We start from the raw sequence: 14,379 nt of genomic DNA, 5'->3' as shown, positions 1-14,379 counted from the left end.
TATATGAGAATATTTTGCTACATTCTAGAAGAGAAGGTTTGTAACCACATTAGGTAGGATTGTCCGAAGTGAGCTGACAATTTAGGACAATGTTGTGGAAATACGGTGGTGGGGATAACACATGGGCAGAGCAAGGCGGTTAGATCAGAAGATTTGGATTATGAAGATCAGAACGTTCTATGGAGTAGTATGCATTATAGGTGGTGTAGTGTCTCAAGGATGCAAAGAAATCTGGTGTCACTAGGCCAGTTGGGCTTTAAAGGTTGCAAGTATTTAGCTGCTGGCAGAGCCATAAAAATCACATGTGGCTTTATGATCTTCATCGAAAAGAAGTGCGAATGTTTGTGTTGTCTGGTGAGAAACAAGGTGGCAGATGGTGTTCGTGGAACCTCGAGGATGATTAGAATGGAGTGACGTGCACGCGCACTGTGCCCCTTTCATAGTTAGTGCAAATACGAGTTTTCAGGCTGCAGATGATGGTAAAGTGGTGATAGTTCCTGCTGGTGGAGAAGACAGGTCAAGGTCCCTCTCCAGAGTTGACCAGCCGAGACTTGACTCAGGGCAAGCTATACATATGCATTAGTGATAGAGTCAGGTAGAGTTAGGACCCAAGTGAATTTGATGATGTATGTGAGTGCAGAAGGCTAATGGATATTTGCGATGACGGAAAACAAGTGGAGACACCAACAAAAAATCTTCAGGGTGATAAGATTAGGAAAGAGAGAGTCTTGGGTCATTGCAACTACCGTGGAGATTCTCTTGTTTCCTAATTAGACTATGAGAGAGAGAGAGAGAGAGAGAGAGAGAGAGTTACGTTTAGGAAGCCTAAGTTATATAAGATGTTATTATACTTTATGCACGAGTGGAGAAAAATAGAGAGCTACAATCTGTGGCAAGCGAAAGAGGTTTCACTTGGACATTGGGTGCTCTTAAGTTAGATCTTCCAGGTTCTGAGCATTGAGTGTGTAAGGATTGAGCTAAGGGAATGGCAACTATCTCCTTCTAATCTCTTGTGCTTGTTAGTTGTTACTAATGGTGGAGAATACTTTTTCTCTCATAGATATAGGTATAGATAGTTTTTCCCTCATAGATGTATGCAATCTTGCCCAATCACATAAAAGACTATTACAGTTTGTTTACTATCTATAGATGGGCAAATCCCACAGCTAAAAATATCATAAAAAATCCATTTTTTTCTGGGCAGAAATAAAACCTATCAATATATACAGAGAGAGTTTGTGGGAGAGAGAGAGAGACTAACCCAATACCGGTAAGCAACGACTTCGGCAGGCGTGTTGTGGGGAGGGCAAGAACCCAAACTAATCTGCTTCACAGCCTCGATCTGAACAGCCTCTGGATCTTCCCTTGCACTCAACTCCAAAGCTATCTGTACCTGATACTCCTCCTCCAACTCCGGATCCCTCCTCTCCCTCGACTCCGAATCCCGCCTTCCCATCTCTGACCCAATATCCAAACTCCCCAAACCACTACTACCCAAACCATCCATAGCCTGCTTCCTATCCTTCCCCACATTCGAACAAGACAAAGGAGGACTAGAACTATGCCTGTTAGTCTTAGAATTCAACCACCCAGAAAAACCCGACAAAGGCATCTGTTCCGAATGGCGATTGGACAATCGAGAGGGCGACACTGTCGGACTCGGGCTATCATTTGACCTATTGCTCTTTGATGATGAACTGTCTGAGTATTCGGATTGGTTAGGCCCGATATGGAGCTTCTTGAGAAGGTTTTTCATTCTGTTCTTGAGAGTCTATAAATGTAAAAGAAACTGATTTTTCACCATCTCAATCATGACAAGAATTCAGGCTATCCAAGAAAAAAATTTTGCTTCTTCTTTAGGATTTCCACATGAAACCCACCCGGGCCCCAGAAACCCAGAAAGAAGAAACCCTTCTCCCAGTAAAACAACACCCAAGTTCTAAGATTCATGGAAATCTGAAAATAAAAGGAGATAAGACAATGAAATTAATCAAACTTTTGATAACCCAATTCGGTTACCTGAGGAAGAAAACCACTTGGAAAGTGTGTGAAATGGATGTGGCTGGGGATTGAATTGCATTTTTGGTAAAATCAATCGATTTTTTCCTTTTCTTTCGAGTGAGGAAAAGGTCAGATTGAATAGGGTGGAAACTGGAAAGGGAAAGAATTAAAGAAACATAAACAGCCCGCAGCAAAGGCCAAGTTGAAGTGGGTCCAAAAGCAGACCACTTGACCCAGCTATTTCAGTATAAAATGTTCTACGAAAGTACCTGAATAGGATAATGCATGAAATTAAATAGTTGCTGATATTTGCTCTCCCATGTTTTGATAATTGCACTGACTCATCTTGTCTTTTATTATTTATTCAGCTATCAGAGGTTATTCCAATTCTCAAAAAGATGAACAAGCCAATTAAAAAAGAAAAAGACAAGCCAAGTTATAGAGGGCTGGTAGCAAAATGGGATTTCGTTTGCAAAATAATGGCAGAATCCCATGTTATGACAGACGTGGAAGAATACAAGGAAGTGCAAAAACAACAATGGTGTGAAACAACCAATTACTCCGAAAGCTTAAGCAGTTAAGCGTGGAGTTATTTAATGATTTATACTTCAACATTCCTCCTCATGTGTGATCCTACTCTTTCTGGGTTGGCTGTACAAATAGATTTTTAACAGAATCCAAGACTTGCCGTGGGCCAATGGCTCTCTGATACCATGTGAAACAAGCAATTACTCCAAAAGCTTAAGTTGTTAGAGTTGGTGTCATTTTGTCATTTATACTTCAACAACTGAAATGACCAATTTTTTGTTAATTTCACTTTTGTCTTTATTTTCAAATGAAATCCCTTATTTGGAAGTGTTTCTCATGAACATGTATGAATAAAGAGATTTGCTAGGCAAATAGACAGAAAGTCATTTCACAGCTCGCTTTTGTAAGAGAGGACAACCAGACAGGCTCACTTTGGGGAATGGTATCCCCTTCGGACGTTAGTAGTTAAGTTTCAAAAGGCAAAGAAAAATGTTAAAGGGGGTGAATTTATCCTGAAGCAGTGAGCCATTCTCACAAACCGTGTGTGTGTGTGTTTTTTTTTATTATTATTGGGAGGGGGGGTTCATTTCCCTTTATTTTTTAACAGATTCTATCATATCCATCTAATTCATGTGAGGTAGTTTGTTCTCATGCAAAAGTGAGCTGCGAAATAGCTTTATGCAAAATTGCCTAGCAAATCCCATGAATAAATCTAAAGTAAACAGATATAACAAATGTGTTCAAATTATATAAATATATCTCCCACGGCTTTTAGATTGGTAAGAGGAGACCATGGAGAGGCCGTACTCCTTTGGCTTCTAAACACCCAGAGGATGCCACTGAGCTTCACATCGATTGAGTACCTTATTGCACACCTTGGCATATGCCCTCACAATCCCTTGTTGTCTCAAGTGTAGAATGTGTACCATGTGTTGGTTGACTAGACCATTTGTTACTGACACGTGAGATTCACAAAATTTTCCTTACCCTATGGCTCCCTTCGGCTACCATTCATTTTTTTTCATGATAAATCGATGTTTCTAAGTGGAGATGAGGGTGAAATTCCTAAAAATGAAGAAACAAAATCTAGGAAACTAGTGTCTCCAGAGATGATGATGTGGCTAAAAATCAGGAAACAAAAAACTCTACTCAAAATCAGATCGACCATTCCTGATTTTCAACCACATCTCATCACCGGAGACACTAGTTTCTTAGATTTTGTTTCCTGATTTTTAGCAACTTTACCCGCATCTCCACTTGAAGAGACTGATTTATCATGGAAAAAAAAAAAAAAAAACTCATGGCAGCTGGAGATGGCTATATCTAAGCTAAAATTCTGGAGGCTATTCAATACTCAACTCAACTCAACTCAACAAAAGCCTTTTGTCCCAAACTCTGGAGGATATGCAATGAGTGGAAAAATAGACCGTAGAAGTATTTACTGATATAAATTGAGAGAACTCTAATCTCCCAAAAATAGAATCAAACACGATGTGCAGCGAACAACAAGATACGTACAAAAGCCACAAAGCAATAATACAAAATTTACATGGTTCAACAGTGTGCCTACATACACAGAAGAAGAGAGTTTCACTATTTCGATTAGGGTTACAAGACTCTCCTTTCTTTCCTCCTGGCCAAGAAATGCACAAAAAACCCTTACTTCCCATAACCTAATATGTGGCTTATATATTAACATGACTACATCATGAAATTACTGAAATACCCCTTTTTTTAAAAAAAAAATTGAATTAGTGTGCAAACAGGAAAAATTGAATCACTACTGAAATTCCTTGCGACTGTATCCGCGACTGTGTCACGCACATTAGTTTCTCGAGGTGATGAATCATTGCCAGAATACAAGACATGTGCATAACATTTAATTATTGAAATTGTGTGTGTGTGTGTCGAGCTCTCTATGACTTGGACATGATCATTTAAAGCTGATAAAGAGCGAGGTAATTTCTAATCGAGATGACCTCCCTCAGTTTCGATTACATGTGTAGCGGAATGGTTTTCAGTGAAAATTATAGCAATGCCAAAGACATGTGAGATTCAATATCCGTTATTATCTTTGGAGTTTAGCTACAAGTTTTAGGGATTCCCTGGCATCAAAAGGGTCTGGAGCCCTTAAATTGGTAAAATGTATATAATTTTCTTCACTCATTTGCTTTGACAATGGCAATCAATACTTTATTAAATGCTTATCTGATAGGCTATTGGGAATTATAACAAAACTAGTTCTAATTATTATGTTGACAAAAACATAAATTATTAATGAAAAATTAAATCAAATAATTAATACGTGCTTACTCTTGTGTAGGGACTCTTAATAGGGTAGAACTCGCCCTTAAAAGCTAGCCATTAGAGGGAGGGTGCCCATCCCTTATAAGCAAATCCACATCCATTGACTTTTCCGATATGGGACTATTTTTGCTTTCACGTGGAACCCCTAACATCTTGTAAAAAATTAACACGAGTTTATATACAGTTCTATAAAGTTTCCGATAATGCCAATTTATTACTATTTATTATGGGAGTCATCGAACTACTAATTGCATATAGACAAATGTGAAGTGCCTTTTTCTTAACTCTTTTATTTTTTGTAGTTGCTACCTTATGGCATGTAAATAAGTTCATTTTAATTTAGTATTATATCTAAAGATGATTGTTAACTTCCTGTGAAATTTATGGGATAGGAGTTTTGACCTCTGAAATTTACGACCTTTTAATGCTTCAGCTGAAAGCGAGTTCCTCTTATTATACTTGAAAGATGGTGATAAAAAAGGGTTTCTTCTAGATGTTTATTGAGAAGCCCCTATCAGTTATGATCACCCCCCTTCAAGAATTCAACTCTCTCTCTCTCTCTCACACACACACAGAGCAAGGGGAAAGAGTAAAAAGTAAAGACAGGGTATATCTATTAAAAGAAAGGATGTAAAAGTATCATCTCCCCTCCATGAATTCAACTGAAACTTCATCAATTTTTCTTTAGATACAAAATCCAAGGCTTATGAATGAAACTGTAAAAAGAGGAATTACCATTCATACATTGGTAAAAATGCCCTTAATGGTTCAATGTCTTTGATTTGTATAATACTTTTGGATTAGGGTTTCCTTTTGGCTGTACCATCAAATGGATTCCCATATGCAAAGTTGCCCATTAGAAAAAAGAAGGCCAAATTTCCATAGAGAATGTGTCCCCTTTTTTTATACGAAAGCTACGGTAAGAAAATGGACTATCTCTCTCCACAAGTACAGCAATTTGCTCATTCTGCCTAGTGGTGAGAAAATGTTCTCATACTCTTTAAAGTTTTTGGGTGTACTGTCCCTTTCTTCCTTGCTTTTGCCATCTTTAAACATTTTTTTTTTGGAAGAATTCATGAACAACTTTCCTGCCTCTTTTTATTTATGCAAGCTAAGGAAAAATAAGGGCATTTCTGCAAAGATACTACAACAACTACTATTTTCTTCAAAGAGTAACTTTTTGAAGGAACATTCAAAACTGTGCACCCATGAATAGTTAAGAAATACAGAGGGTATAAGGATTTGGGGTTATCAGGCTAAGGACTAGGAATAAGAGAATCAGTCAACAATATCCTATAGCCTTTTATGTTTTAAGTACTGATGGGCCCACTCCTCCACCTCCCAATCCATATCTTCTTCCAGCCTCGCAATCATTTGTGGGAAAAATATTTTTGGGATAGTGAAGTAATATTAGTACCAACCTTTATTAAAAAAAAATAGAGTGAGATAATATAGAATAAGGTTTATTCCACACTAACCAATTGATTCTACGCATGCATTAATAATACATGACATGGATGTTGGGCCTCTCATGGGAAGGACCAATAGGAGTCTCTAGTTCCACTCAATAATCCAAAGCCAAAAAATATAATTTATCATAGATGATAGCTTTCTCTCCCAACTATATTAGCATATTAATGCGCCTTGATGCATCAATCTAGTTCACCTAACTTCTTTATTCTTAGCCATATAGAGAGCAGATTAATGCCCTTAATATAATCTAGGGAAAAATACACTTATACCCCATGTGGTTTCTGACACATTCAACTTAACCCCTAATGTTTAAAAAGTTACAAGTAGACCCCATGTGGTTTCAATTTGTGTAAGGTAGGCCCCCTCAGTTGACGGTTTGTCCACAGATTGAAGGGTTGGGATGATCCTATGGAGCTGATTTTTTGGGCACACCCCATCTATGTCAGGGCCCATCAAATGAACGCTTTGGATCATCCAAACAATGTGGGCCCACTGTGTTTTTGGTAGTGTTTGGATTCGAAAATAGAGTTTGGAGGGGTGTATGGGGTCTTCATTAGCGTTGATAGTGTTTCAAAAGATGGGGTCTGCCTTATACAAATTGAAACCATAGGGGGTCTACTTGTAACTTTTTAAACGTTAGGGGTTAAGTTGAATGTGTCAGAAACCACAGGGGGTCTAAGTGTATTTTTCCCTATAATCTATTTATAGTTCTATTCTAATATGACTAAAATTTTCGAGTTACCATGAGCAACTCAAAAAATACTTACGAGCAATAAAGTCAAATAAATAGGAAAACCTAGTTGTCATGGCACATGCCCCTAGGTCATTTAAATCGTATAAATGTAAATTTCTACCTTATAAAGCTCTTGCCATCCTTGATATTTGATCCAACCGCAGCTTTTAGTTTGGTTTTTTGAAGAACCACCTTTCACCGGCCGGAGGAAAATTTTCATCCGACCCTGTATCGGGCTGGTGGACAGACTTTGGTCAGTGTTTCCTAGTGGTAAACATTGGTAGCATCAGGCTGCCGAAGGTTGCCAGGTTTTACTTTGAAAATTTACCCTTGAAATATGTTTTGGTCTTTTGGTATATCCCAAATTTTGATCCACGTTTGGTTCTCCCTCTCTTTCTCATTGTGCATGTGTGTCGCAATAAGAATCCCTTTTCTGAGCAAAACAGATTCCCATTTTGCCTCTCTCTCTCTCTCAACTGAAGGGCGCCCTTGCAAAAACACAGCCGCAAGGCTGTCCCATTGGATCCATGTCACCCAACTCTATTTATAACATCACCGAAAAATGAAAATTTTAAAGGAATGATAAAATGCCATTAGCTGAAGTGGACCCAATAAAGGGCTCTTACGATTGAGTTTTTTACAAGGGTGCCCTTCAATATAGCATTCCAAATATTTAACATATTAAGTGCTCTATACAATGAAAAGGTTATTTAAGACCATATAAATGTAAATTTCTCTATAGATAGTAAATACCTAACAAATAGTTAGATTAAGAAAAATCTAAATTTATATAAGCTACACTGTGATGTGATTTATGTACATACCAAAAAACAAAAGAACAAAGGTGCATCCCATTTGGTCTTGCTGCCTCGATGACAACTAAACATAGCCTCTTCTAAGAAGGCCAAGGTAAAGGGAAATGTTCAACATAGGTTTGCCATGTTTAGTTGGCTTTCTTAGAAGCTCGGTCTAACTAATAAAAGTCAAATGATGATAAGAAGTGCAGCTAGCTACTTGATCCGACTACCTCTTGAGAAGTTAAAGTGCAGTGGGACTAGATCACATGCTGATCCACATCAAATTGTGATAAGATTTTACCTTTATATATTTTTTTGGCCCGGTCCAACCATACTCTAAAAAGATTAGAAAATGAGTGGGCCCCACTACCCATTGATCATATGACACTATGACCATAAGCTTCAACCATAACAAACATTTTGCACATAATTTCCCTTTTACATGTTGAAAGGCTTTTCTAGGAAAATACAATGAAGTGGTTATTGAAATTCCTACTGTTGAGAAAATCCGCCGGGCAATTCGATCCGATCGGGCTCAAATTAAACGAAAAAGTAAAATAAACAAACAAGCCACAAGATGAACACCGATATTTTACGTGATTTAGCCAAGCCTACTCTACGGGCGAGAAATACGATCTTCCACTATGAGAAAAATAATATACAGCGATTACAATAGATTAATCACAAACCCACAAACCTGCAACCCTTTGCTTGCTTCTCAAACCCAAGACCGTACATAAGAGATAACACGAGAGATAAGCCAGAAAAAAGAACCCAAGAGAAAACTCTGAGATGAAAAACCTCTTCTCCCTTTCTCTCTCCTTTGGCAGCCGACACACCAAAGACGTGCAACCCAAGAGAACAACACTTCTCTTTTTATAATTTAGTTTTCCCCAAAAGCTAAAAGTAGAAATCTCTATTTTTGCCTTTGCCTTCCCACCCAAGCAACCACTGTGGGTGGGAAATAAGGCAACTTTCCCAACACCTATGAATCCGCTTATGGAAAGAGTAAAAGAAACGTGAAGATTACAAGGGATTTGGTGTCCTGTAGTTCCTTGGGCGGCTACTTGTCTGTGGCTTTTAGTGCAAAGAGTGAGGTTGCTATCCGTGGTCAAGAAGAGGACCACCAATCCATGTTTGGCCAGAATCAAACCGATTTGGACAGAAAAGTTCAACCAGAATTCCTGAAATTTGATCTCGATTGATATGAAGAAGGATTCAGGGTGATTGATATATGGTGGGACCTCGTTCAGGACCGTCTCTAAAGTGTGATCCACCATTAATTGTCGAAACTACAGACATTATTCTGCTTGGATGATCTTAACCGTATATTTTGTAATAGATCGGATGTCTAGGATCATTTCTTCATGCAATGTTCCTGGTGAGTAATCCATATTGGGGCTTTTCTTCACGGGGATAGCTAGCCGGGGTTTGTTTTATCCTAAGTTTTAGACTTTTAGTAGGCCTGTTATCTATACAAGCAAGGGTAGCCAATGTAATCCAAGTAGTTTATTCAAGATAAAATTATCCAACAAGGTAGCTAATCCCATGAACAGCTTATCCATGGATTTTTTATCCTATCCCCGTGTGGTGGAACAGCCCCAATGAGTAGAGGTGTGAACGTGAAAGGTGAGGACCAATCTTTGGTCATAAGTCCAGCCTGGCCCAATTACAATGTTAAGCGGATCCTCATTGTCATGCCAGCCTGTTGACAACCCTAAATAGTGGGTCCCACTAGATGGACGATCTAAATCGAGGTTTTGACAATCCAAAACCCGGCATAATTAAATTCATTTGTAATGGGTCATTCCACTCCAAAAGCACTGTCCTTTCTTGTAAAATATGACTGTCCATCACCTAGTGTGTGTCACTTTCAAGGTAAGAATAGAGTAGAGGGAACCTATTCATCGAATTTTTATATGGTTGTACGTAGGTTAAGGTTAGACCTGGCAAAAGCGACCCGTGCCCGCGGGTCGACCCGACCCACCTGCAAATTTGCGGGCACGGGTCTGAGTTTTAGTGACCCGTCAAAACTAACCTGCGGGTGACCCAACCCGCAAAAACACGGGTCGGGTCGGGTCAACCCACGGGCACCCGCAAGTCACTTGGCTTTTTAAAGGGTGGTGATTTTGTTACGCTAATCTAGTTAGATTTTGTCATGCTAATCTATTTTTTAAGGGTTTGATGCCTAAATAGGTTATGGCTGGCACCATAGAATATAAATAGGTTGTGGCTAGCACCATAGGTTGATCCTAACCCTCCGATTTGAATGTGGGTTGATCACTTGATCCTACCCCTCTATAGATCGGAGGGTTAGGATCAACCTATTGAAATGATTTTTGGGGCACAACATATTTAGGCTGCGGGCCATCTAATGGACGGTTTGGATCATCCCACGGTGCCGGCCATACCCCCCTCATCAAAATCCAGTGATAATATTTTCCAAAATAAACTACTGTTTGAATTTGCGGGTGACCCGCGGGTTGCCCCGGCCCACCTGCGGGCCGCGCGGGTCACCAAAATTCTGACCCGCAAAAATGCGGGTCATCTCCTGACCCGATCCGTGTGACCCGCACCCGCATCACCCGCGGGTTGACCCGGCCCGACCCACCCGTTTGCCAGGTCTAACGTAGGTGCAGATATATTTTTTTTAAAATTATAGCAGGGCTGGCCTTCGAAGATCCAAACCACTCATTTGTTGGGCCTCAGTGTAAATACAATGTGCCCTGAAAATCATCTCATCCTAACCCCCAGATTTATGGGGGTTTTCTACATGGTGACACCCCTCCGCAGATCAGAGGGTTAAGGTCATCATATGGAAATAATTTTTGGGGCACAACTTATTTACGTTGGGGCTCGGCCCCCAACTAACCAATGGTTTGGATAATGTAACAGCGTGGGCCCACTGTATTTGTGTCCCTACGTAAATAGTTAAGTTCACTTTATCCTAGTCATTGTCACAATTCGTTTTCAACTCGCTGCTCATGCAACTATGCTCCTACATGTAAGTGCGCTTTTGCATGAGTGTCGGACGGCTTTCTTTCTTGACGGTCAAATCGAATATTAATTTATCCAATCGCCAAGCCACTCTGGTGTAGTGGTTGGAGGATAACGACTATTCTTTGTTTGATATCACTCTCATCTCCACGTGTGTGTGTGTGAATACAGATTATAGGGTTTAGAATCTCATATACAGATTAGGAGTTCTTGAGCCATATCTGAAAGTTTATTTGTTGGAAAGCTAAATGGAAGAGCTTTCAAATGAAATGAGAATGAGGGTTTTTTTTTTAACTTGGAAAGAAACGGAGCCCCATTGAATCCACAGCGATATCAATTTATTACTTGACCTTTTATCCTTGTAGAAATTGATATTTGCACCCCTTCTCCCCTTCTATAGCGACGGGCATACTTCTAATCTATTTGAGACTTTTCTCCTTGTGCTGTCATAATAATTAAGAAGATGACACAAGTCCCCAGAACAAAAAATAGATTGCCTTTGGCCTGCCGAGGAGGGCAGTTTAATGTGGGCTAAATCGTATGGTCTGGCCCCACATGCAGTGCGGAAATTGTGGTAGGAACAGAGGAGAAGATCACTTCTACGAGCTTAAAAAGGGTCCCTTGGATCAACAATGATCCAAGAAAAGTCTATACAGTTCCTTCACAACCCTTATAAGACTCTTATTAACCCAATTCTATTCAACTACTTACTAAAAATAATAACGTTCGGCTTTCAAAAATAGTAAAATTTGGGTCCATCCAAAATTCACAAGAATTTAAGTGAGTTCGCACTCGGCACGCCAAAACAACCTAAAACATGAAAAGATTAGAACTTATTAAAACAGTAAGTATTGACATCAAATTGAAATGTAACTCTCAAAATGATCTCTTTTTTTTTCATTTTAGGACACTTTTAGTAATTGAGAATTGAGTTTTGAAATCCCAATGGCGCGCATACAATTTTAGTAATTCGCACAACTGCCACTGAGCCAAGGATACAATTATAGCATTGAAATCCCTAGAGACTACCAAGGATGCCTCCTGTCTACTGATGTGTCACCCTTGTCTCCTCCCAAAGAAATCCAAGCCAAAAAACATCACAAAAAGGTGCATTTTGCTTAGATTTCTTGTGAATGGTGCTCTCTCTCTCTCTCTCTCTCTCTCTCTCTCTCTCTCTCCATATTGGTAATGACAGTCCCTACCACTACTCTACGATGTTGATAACCAAACAATACTTACCTCTATTTCTACGGACCAAGTATTAGGTATATCCAACTCTTGTCTCATCGTTTGTTGACTACTTAATATGTTACGTGCCTAGATGGGTTCCACTTAGAGTGGAACAAATTAGTTGGGTTATCCTTATGGAAACACATTTCCAATAGAAAATGCATCCATGGTCTTCAGTTGTATTTAATATCAGAACATTGCCTTGCCTCAGATGAATACACTGAAGAATCAAGAAAGAAATTAAACCTTTGTAAGAAGGGTAAAACCATCTGCCACTGCTCTAGTCCCATTTCCTGGTTTTTGGAAGCAAATCGCAGCGTTGACTCACCTCAATCCGATTTTTCCAACAAATGTGCTTTTCATCACATCTTCCATCTTATGTTTTGCTTTGTTGCATCATCTTCTCGGATATCTACTTCTCCATTTTCCATTTGGCCCTAAGATTAGGATAGCACCAACAACTGAAGCTCATCATCTTTAGATATGGTAATGTTCTAATAATGGGGAATTGTGTGTTCGGAGTATTTAAAATTTTTATTTAGTAAAAAATTAGTCAATGGGCTAAATGAATTATCCATATTTTAGAAAAATTTCTAACTTTATAGGTACTAACTTTTGGAAAAAAAAAAAAAACACTAAATTTTCGAATATTTACAAATGATAAACTGATATAAAGTGCAGACTAGGAAAAAAAAAATTGAGTTTCAAAATCATTTTTTAAAGCTCAAAAGCAACGATCAAGAGAGGGCTAATATGTGATGAAAATTGGTGGGGAAAATTCAGATGAAAGAATTGCATGTAAAAAAGATGAAATCCTCCATCAGGTAGGACTTCTTGAAGATTCGTTACACATGCATTACAAGATTACCCTGGGCGAAGAATATTTACATACAGGCAACATTACATGATATTCTTTAGGAGAGGTTGTTTCCTACTTTATCCATTTATTGGTTGTCCTTTCAAAATACCTCTAATGGGAAATCTCATGTACCCTCACTTTTGCACTTAAACACAGACAAAAAAAAAAGGTTCAATTGCAACTCCAGGTTAGAGTTGGAGTTGTGTTTACCCACATTCTTAAGGAATGAACGGTATTTGGGGCTAAAGGAGATCCCCTATTCCCAACTTCGCTAGCAGTCAATCACTTCGTGAGCCCTAAAAGCCCTAAAATGCCCACTTTTTAGTAGATTGTCATCTTCATTTAGGCCACGTTTGGATACCAACAAGATTTAGATTTGGATTTAGTTGATATTTTGAACTGGATCAGATCCTTAGATTTCCAAATCAGCTACAACAGTGTAAAAAAATCTGATTTTCAAATCTGTTCTACGAAACATTATTTTGAAATCAATATTTGTGGCAACTTCCTTCACCATCGCTGCTCCTCGACATTGCTCCGGCAGTAGCAAGGCATCTCTCTCTCTCTCTCTCTCTCTCTCTCTCTCTCTCTCTCTCTAAACGTGATCATGAAGATGATTGATGTGTTTTGTATCCAAAACTCAAATCCAAATCAAAATATAAATGCATGAGGTATCCTAACGGGCCCTTACTTCATCTGACGTCGATGTTCTCTCATGCAAAAGTGAGCCACGAAGGTTCACTCCAAGCTAACCTAGCAAAAAAAGTGAGCCAACAAATGGCTTTCCGCGGAACTGCCTAGCAAATCCCAAATTAAAAATACAAATCTCTCTCTCTCTCTCTCTCAAAACATAAATGGGTAATGATAGAAAAAACAAGTCAGTTCTACACTACATCTTAAAAGATACTTATTGGGCCGCACTTCTGTCTTGCTTCAGTAAAATGATCCATTGGTCCAAACGGTAATATTAAGTCCAGCAAAATGTCGTTGAGAATATCTTGATCGGATGATCTTAGAATCTTGATCGATCAAATCTCAGTTAGGGCTCTAACAATAAAAGCTTACTATTGTTTTGTAGTCTTTTATCTTATACGTGGGATGTCCATTCGGGGTGAGACCAGGACCATGTGGGTCGCCTCATAATGCTTATGCTCTACAAGACCAACCATCTTAATTTCACAGACATGCTCCCCCGGGACCTTATATAGGACCCAAAAAACAGCATCATTGATCCTAAAAGTGATTTTATCTTCCTAATGGTGAGATGAACGGTGTACCACTTACAAAGACATGAATGCCCACATAACATAAAAATATATACTTCTCTTATATCTGAAATTAGGGTTTTATTGACAATAATGCATCTAGGGGTGCAACCAGGTCAAATTTTGGGAATTCGAGTTGAGCTTTTACCATAAAATCAGGTCAGGTTCGGGTTGATTCCAATTCATTTT

At 38.9% G+C, this 14,379-nt stretch overlaps 1 protein-coding gene across 2 annotated transcripts in view; it reads right to left on the bottom strand.

Moving 5' to 3' along the window:
- The window catches only part of LOC143877739 (putative serine/threonine-protein kinase SIS8), a 29,866-nt gene extending 27,621 nt beyond the window's left edge, over nucleotides 1–2,245 (bottom strand). Inside the window, exons 1-2 of one of the 2 annotated variants that reach the window (XM_077379950.1) lie at nucleotides 2,020–2,245; nucleotides 1,262–1,771 (exon numbers count right to left, since the gene is read on the bottom strand). In XM_077379950.1, coding sequence (XP_077236065.1) covers nucleotides 1,262–1,756 — 495 coding nt within the window. In that variant the 5' untranslated portion in view covers nucleotides 1,757–1,771; nucleotides 2,020–2,245. Of the gene's footprint in view, nucleotides 1–1,261 lie in introns of both variants that reach the window. The other variant, XM_077379949.1, reaches the window with a different exon arrangement.
- Between the last annotated feature and the right edge of the window lie 12,134 nt (nucleotides 2,246–14,379).

The sequence above is a fragment of the Tasmannia lanceolata genome, unplaced genomic scaffold, assembly GCF_043159265.1.
Source record: "Tasmannia lanceolata isolate RefF3 unplaced genomic scaffold, GAP_Taslan_0.1 ptg000005l, whole genome shotgun sequence".
Lineage (NCBI taxonomy): Eukaryota > Viridiplantae > Streptophyta > Magnoliopsida > Canellales > Winteraceae > Tasmannia > Tasmannia lanceolata.
This window is presented reverse-complemented; position numbering and strand designations above follow the sequence as displayed.